The sequence below is a fragment of the Lithobates pipiens genome, unplaced genomic scaffold (assembly GCF_037356315.1).
Source record: "Lithobates pipiens isolate NorthernLeopardFrog02 unplaced genomic scaffold, aLitPip1_a1.2 Scaffold_19, whole genome shotgun sequence".
Lineage (NCBI taxonomy): Eukaryota > Metazoa > Chordata > Amphibia > Anura > Ranidae > Lithobates > Lithobates pipiens.
In genome coordinates this window covers 226567421-226575439 of record NW_027507764.1, presented here as the reverse complement: position 1 = coordinate 226575439, position 8019 = coordinate 226567421, and the positions used below count along the sequence as shown (strand labels likewise).

The following is an 8019-nucleotide window of genomic DNA, read 5'->3' as shown; positions in this document are numbered from 1 at the left end:
CAACTTACTTGTTTTTTTTCAACTTACACTGGTTATCTGTCTAATGAATACTCCCTGCTCATAGCCTCCTCTCCCGTGGTGTCAAGTTGTAGAATACCACTCACTGGTCTGTGTGAAAGCACCAATGAAAAACACACTGCTCGTCTGAAGGCTCTTATACCCAGATAATGGTATATGTCACCATCTTTCTTCTAAATGTCATTTTAACATCTCTAGCCTGGCAGTTTAACAATTCACACTTTTAGCCATGTAATTGGGGGTAGTTTTGATTTTGCACCAACAGCTATGCAGGCTAACACTCACAATGGGGTTATGCAAATAAACCCCCCACCCGTCTCCAAAGACCATGCAATTAGGAAACCTTACACTGCATACTTATTTCCAAGTTCTGGCTCTTACCAAGCAGGGGAATGTAGCACTGCTGTTTCCACACAGAAAAGTGTTCTTTCTTTGCAGTTTACTGCCAGGGTAGATGAGTTTTTGCACTGGCTGTGTGTGTAAATGGTTAACTTTTACAAAACTTTTAGCTGCAAATGCATTGTGTTTAGCCAAATTAGCAATAACAAAGTGGTATTAAAGAAATCTTGATGTAAAGAGCAATTTCATCTTACCAAAATTTGCATGATCAAAAGCGTTTTGCCCTATCATTTACATGTCCCCTTAAAATGATCCCACCACTAGAAAGTCAGCAAAACTGTATACAGAAAAACCTTGGATTGCGGGCATAAATCATTTCCAGAAACGTGAATTTCCCCATAAGAAATAATGGTAACTCGTTCCACAAGTCCTTCAGTTTATAGTCTATATAAAAAGATTATAGCAATGTGATAGATTGTGTAACCATAAAATGGCAATCCACAAATGGCTGCTTTCACAAGGGGGTTTAGAAGCAAAATCAAACAGAAGCTACAGATTATAAACAAACAAAAAAAAGAGGCGCCAAGTGTAGCAATATGCTTACATTTAATGATGGTACAACATTTAGCAACTCACATGGCTAATAAAAGAGGAACATCTAAGTATTCAGGTATCCGGGGTAAAGCTCCACAGACTATCCTCCTCACCGCCGGTTCTCACTGCCGTCAGTCTAACCATGACGGGAAGAATAGCCTGCAGTAGAGCGATCCAAAGCGAAGCTTGACGCACAGTGTGGAAGGGATGCCGTTGATGGTCTATGAAGACAGCTTTTCCCCCGGATGCCTGCATACTTGCGTGCATCTTTTAATCAACAATGTGAGTTGCTAAAAGTTGTATCTTCATTAAATGTCCCCATATTGCTACACTTAGAGGCACCTCTCTTCTCCTTTATACTCAGTTGTGACATAACGCTACTTGTAAATCAAGACATCACTTGTTTATAAAAAAACAAACAAAAAAAAAAAAACAAATACATCCATACTTTTCAAAAAATTTACTACTCTTAGCCAAATTGGAACAGCCCCCGCTTTAATTATTATGTGCGCTTATTCACATGCCATAAATTTAAAATTAAGGATTGCTGCTAATCATTTACTCTGTTTTGAAAACTCCAGCACTGAAAATAATTACTTGATTCTGTTTAACTTCTAAAAAGTTAAAAAAAAAAAAAAAATCGAGCCCGCAGGTGTAAACCCTTGTGTTTTTCAACTGAAAGCATCCTATGCATTAGGGTGAAAAAACTTCTGACACTGACCGACCCCCTAGACCAGTGATGGCAAACCTTGGCACCCCAGATGTTTTGGAACTACATTTCCCATGATCCTCATGCACTCTGTAGTGTAGATGAGCATCATGGGAAATGTAGTTCCAAAACATCTGGGGTGCCAAGGTTCGCCATCACTGCCCTAGACCCTCCGTTATACTCACCTGAGCCCATTTGTTCCCTCTGAGATGCACTTTTCCTGTCTGTTGTCTCGGCTATTGATTGGATAGATTGATAGCAGCGCAGCCATTGGCTCCCGCTGCTGTAAATCAAATCCAATGATGCGGACGCTGGGCCAAGTCCTGCATTCTGTGTGAACGTACACAGATGCAGAACAAGGAAGTGCACCCACATGGGTGTCCACCTTATGAGAGCCTTCTCCAATGTGGAGACTCAATGCAGGGGAGGAGCTACCAGCACCTCCAGAGGGAGAACCCAAAAGTCGAAGGCTTAGTGCCACTCTGTGCAGTTGATTTTGCACAGTGAATGCTAGTATGACTTTTTAAACAGAAGAGGGTTTACAACCCCTTTAAGTATATTTAATGACAAGTATTAGTAGTATAGATTAGTATGTCTATCAGTGTATGGCTCTAAGTATACATTAAATAAAAAATTTAAAACAAAAAACTGCAAATATAGATCAAAAATGTTAAGTAGGTGTAAATGTAAAGGAAGGAACAGAAAAAAAAATATGGGCCTGTTGGCAAGGTATCCAGTACTATATAAAAAGAGTTTTTAAGGGTATTGAGGTCAGGTAGAAGAATTTTAAGATAGCGGGGGTGCAAAATTAGGGTTATTCATGCAAGATATCCAGGGAAGCCATACGTCCTGGAAATTAGAATACTGGTCATAACTGTCGATAGTTCTTCCATTCTCACAAGGTTGTTTAATTCAATTATCTATTCTGTTTTTTTTCAGGGTTTACGCTTATTTTCTTTAAAGTATTGCTGTGTAAACATGAACACTGTGCGGTTTTCTCAAATTTGACTTAAAAAAATATAAATAAATTTTAAGTTCTGGGCTTTGTACTAAACTGAAAATGTAACCAACTTGTATGCTACTTGTATAACAGGCCCAATCAATCTTAATGCAACCACACTTTCGGCATTGCTAAAAATTTAATTTTAACTATACAAATTCAACATTTTGAGCAAATCTAATTAGATACATTAGCAAAACACATCAGGTCTATTTATATAGGTCTTCAGACAAGATTCACACAACTCATCCAAGATTCACACATTTTCTAACTGGATTCAAGTGGAAAAATATATGAATTCTGGGTGAAAGTTAAGTGAATATTGCATAAAAAAAAAATAAAAAAAAATTAAGCTCATTAAAATAAAAAAAGTTGGAACAGGGCACTCCAATAAGTAACTCACAAGTCTACGTGTTGAACATTTGCGCTGCACTGTACCAATTGAATTGCCTGCTTCTTGATAACATATAGCTCTATTTCATATTCCAAGCCCTGTACAGTTTGCAGTACATGGTCATTCATAGCACGTACAGTCTCTTCAAGCATGCAATATAAGATTCATAATGCAGTAATAGAGCATACTTTAGTTCCTTCTCTCAAATGCCAACTGAAATGGAAGCTACTGACCTCTGCAATGGTGTTTTGAATATTTATATCCCAGTTCAAATATGACCCAGCTATAGCCTAGTACACGGGCCGATTGCCAGAGAACATTTGGCCCATGTGTAGGGTAACCAGTGTGACAGAAGTTGGCCGTTTGGCTGTTGGCCAAGCATGCTGGAAAACCAGCAGCTCACCGTCTCCTGATCAGTGCTCTCAGCCAATGGCTGGGAGCGATAGCTGGAGCGTTCTCGTGGGGATGCCAACCCACTGTCAGAACACAATAGCACATCAGGGGAGATCGATGTACTAACATCAGATTAGTAGAGTGGCTCCGACCAGAGCTGTCAGTTTTTTTTTTTCTGTTCTACCCATAAAAAAAAACCTGATAGCATGCACTAGGCTTAAGTCCGCACACTGTGGACAAGCTTTGTTTACAGTGAATGCTACACAGGGTGGTGGTAGTTAACAGCATATCTATTCATAGAATAAAATGCTGTTTCATTGTGGTCTTTGTTTATGGTAAAAAAAAAAAGCAGTTGCTCGGTTTCCTGTAAAAATGTAAGAACACACCACACTTCAACTCTAATATACGTAATACTCAAAATCTGATTTTGTAAAAAATGTATGCCAACATTTATACCTTTGTGAAAACCATGAAAACTAATATCTCATTTCTCACTACTTTTTGTCACATTCAAAAAATTTGATATATGCCTTAGTTATATAGAATATGGCTAGTAATTTTAGTAACTTCAGCTACCAGAAGTTAAGTTGTTCATACTTCTACAGGCACATTATAGTGTGCAGAAATGCAAAAAAACAAAAAAACTGAATCATTGTTGCCCTTAGCAACCAATCTTTTTCCTTTCCAATTTGTACTAAAGCATACACAGAAGGATATTGGTTGCTATAATCAAAAGGCAATTTTATTTTTAATATGCTACCTACCTGTCTAATACAACAGATACATGATTCAAGCATTGCATTTTTATCCTAAATATACCATTGAGATAAAAGTATATCCACACATTCTTAAATGCTAAAAACTTGCCATATCACACCTGTATAGGTAGGTTAAATTGTACGGTCCAATTGTACTTCATTGAATTCTTAAAAACAAGACAGGTACTGAAAAGGAAATGTACATTTGGCAACACCAGCATACTTCACAGTACTGCCCTGGTCAATAGGTAGAAAGTACAAATTATTCCAGTTAACTGGAAAGTGTAAATGAATTGCTAGGCACTAGATACAGATGTAGAGAGGCAACAATCCACATACTTTTAACAGTCACAGTCAACATATAAACCAAGTAGAGATAAAATGTTTAAACACTCAAGAAGCTTAAATTTTAAACCTAATTTGTATCATTTTTAAACATGTGGAAAATTATAAAAACAGGAACAGTTCAAAGTTCTGTTCCAATATGAAGAAAATAGATGGCTGATGTCAAGAGTCATTGTCCAATCAGGTCAGCACACATTTATGCCTTTTCATCTCAAAGTTTCTTTTGTATGCTTTACCAGACACTTTCTCCGGTAAGAACAGCAATAACTAGCAAGAGTTGGCCTGTTTCTTGATTCCATGCTAGAGTGAGAATGCATAGTTACTAAAGTTAAAGCATTCCTAAACATGATCTAAAGCTCCCATGTATCTGGTTTCCCAGATTTTTTTTTTTTCTAACTTAGTGATAGCTTTAATTTGTATGTACCAAAATGATCAGGATAATGTAGAAATAGTCACCTGAAAACATTCATCTGACATGCTATAAAAAAGGTAAGAGCAGGATTTTTCCCCCCAGCATGACAAAGAAATCTAGGCAAACCCTTGCTCATTAAATCTTCTTTGTAAAAAGAAAAAAAACTGACCTATCCATAAAATACAAGACTTCTTGTGAATAGAGAAGGGGGAGAGGGGCAGATAAATATCAGTACAACAGCAGCAGCTCTCAGAGGCAGCACTGGAAGAATAGTTAAAGCTATACTATCTGGCAAGAATATAATTGAAATTAAGAAAGGGCAACAATCCTAAGTGGCCTACACCTTTTGGAGAGTAAACTTTTTACACAGCATACTTTAAGAAAAAAAGGTTTGTCTGGAGGTCTGCTTTAATTTAATTTTTGGTTTAGGAATTTTAGCTCAGATTTTTGGGAGCTTTAGGGTTCATGTCAAAACACTTAATAGCCAACAAGCAATAAAATGTACCAATACAGCATAGAGACTGAAAAAACTCTGGTAAAAAAATACCCTAGTCACATGATTTATTCTATTTAATTCTTGTATCAGACTTCATGAGGCATTGCTTGATAACTAAAACCAAGAGGTCTAATGTAATAAAAGCTGTAATTGTTCCAAGTCAACATGAAATGGCACACAAAGAATTGCAGGCTTTTGCTTTTTAATCAGCCAAGTGCACGGTTGTCAATGCGGTGATCAAAAATTCATAAGAAAGTTCTGCCAGTGTGCAACATGGCATTACGTTCAAATAAAAAATACTGTACATTAGAAAAGGCAAAAAACAAAAACATACATAAATCAAGTTTCTTCATTTTATATGAGGCAAATACATGGAATAAAGTAAAGACAATGTGCTCCATAATCTAAAATACAGTGTTTCTATACCATTGTTGTATAGTACAGCCGATATGTTTCAAGGAAAATTTTACTGTCATGAGTGATTCTCAAGTAACATAGCCTTGAATTGTAATTATCTGTTGCTCTTCTGTTAACAGGATTTAATGTCATAATTAAGCTCAATATTCTATAAAAACCTGTCATATGTTACAATGAAATCCCAAATGAGCATGGTCATCCCCTTTAACAGTGGTAGATTTAGGGGTGTCAAACACTGCAGAAATACAATAAAAACATGAAAAAAAAAAAAAAAAAAAAGAAAGAAAATGTATTCTAGGTAGACCTTATCACAATACCTGGCATATTCTGAATGACCTTGGCCATCGTGTCCTCTACTGTATGATAACAGTGACTTCCTGATAAACAATATAGATGACTAGACAAACTGTAGTTCAGACATTTATGCATAGTTATCACTTACAGACTCAAGCTTATTAGGACAGACGTTTAACAGCCATTTTGTTTTTGGTGAATAGAAAAAAAAAAGGGCCAAAGTAAAAAAAAAATTAAAGGGAATAGGCTTGCTTCAGATTGAGTAAGCTTTTTAAAAGATGCATGCAGGTGAAAAGGAGCACAAGCTTGTCAGAAAGTTCTTGATTGTATCTTCACCATAATTTTAGGTCGTAGCATATATAATAGTTTACCAACTGTTGGGTGATTTAAATGCCACACTCGCTCCTTTTAAAAGGCTGCAAATCATAAATCAAACAAAAACAAAACAAAAAACACAAAAAACATGAGTGCAAAAAATGTATTTCAATAAAAAAAAAAAAAAAAGTAAACGCATCAGTCTTAATGGTCAAGATTATTCCAGGGCAATAGTCCTTATTCCCACCCTTTTCTTGCTAAACTATCTTCCACTTGTAGCCAGTCAAAGACATTGTTCAGGGCTTTAATTCTGATGAGCAACCCTGCCTTAGGATATTTTCAGCTTTTTTGCATTTTAAAAAATTCCCAGTCTACAGCATGGCGGTGCATGGCTGATCTGCAAAAAACAGCCTATTGTGATAAACTGGCACCAGTTGATAAATCCAGAGTCAGAAGGTGCATGTTTAAAACACAAATCTATACCCCCCTCAAAACACAGGGCCATCCAAGCTTTACTGTTACCAAACAGTCTTTTCTTGAAGGTCATAAGGCTACTATGATGCAGTGGTGCTTGAGCTTGCAAGGCAGGACTCCTTTGTTTAGCTGATAAAACTCAACAAGCTGAATTAAATCTGTGAATTTGGTATTGCCATCATCAAGGCTAAAGAACAACTGCCCGTCATCTTCACACTGCAAACACAAAAGTTTAAGATGTAAAAATGCTTTTATTGTACAGATATTCTAAAAAGAAACAGGTCTGTTCATAAAATTCAGCAATGGCTTAGTTCTAGTACTTGAAATAGAAGAGATGAAAAAAATAAAACAAAAAAAAAAAAATAACTCTGAAGCAAAAATTGCAGTGAGGCAGGCACCATTTGGAACCAGAACAGGCCCCCTAATCTGTGTGATTAAACTGTTAAAATGATGTCCAGTTATTACTTTTTCTTTGATAGACTGGGAAAGTATTAGAACCCCTGGAAAGTTGTAGTGCTTTGCTGACCTGCATTAGAGATTTCTCCCCCCTCTTGCTGTCCCCCATGACAACGGCTTCACAAGACTGGCAGAGGAAAAAAAATCCCCAAAAGCAACAGTAAAATGGGACAGGAGTTCAAAATTCTCCCCCATACCAAGGGGGGGGGGGGGGGAGAAAATAAATAAAAAGGGAGGTCTGGAGTGGACATGACACTTTTTTTAGTGGAATGTGGCCCAAAGAATGAATTTTTACGTACTGCTACTAGTGAAATCTAAATTGGTCTCAAAATGTGGGCAAATCAACACAAGCATATGATCATGCATAATTAAAAAAGGTAACATTTGGTGAAAACTGCATTTCAAAACACTCCAGTAAATCCAGAGCTGACTAGGTAGCTGCGATTTTTTGCACATCATACCTGTCCTGCCTTCTCTGCCCTCCTATTGGTACTTAGATGATGGTCTCAGACATTAATGTGTTGGGAAAGGGAAGGGCTAAGCCAAAGGTTTAAAGAAAACGTTAACATTTGCATACAAAAACTTGAAACAGCGAGACCACTTTG

General features: G+C 36.9%; 1 protein-coding gene across 2 annotated transcripts in view; it reads right to left on the bottom strand.

The window, feature by feature from the left end:
- Positions 1 to 5793: 5793 nt before the first annotated feature.
- The window catches only part of GRB10 (growth factor receptor bound protein 10), a 313951-nt gene continuing 311725 nt past the window's right edge, over positions 5794 to 8019 (bottom strand). For both annotated transcript variants that reach the window (XM_077491758.1, XM_077491759.1), the window contains one exon: positions 5794 to 7174. In XM_077491758.1, coding sequence (XP_077347884.1) covers positions 7028 to 7174 — 147 coding nt within the window. In that variant the 3' untranslated portion in view covers positions 5794 to 7027. The remainder of the gene's footprint in view (positions 7175 to 8019) is intronic.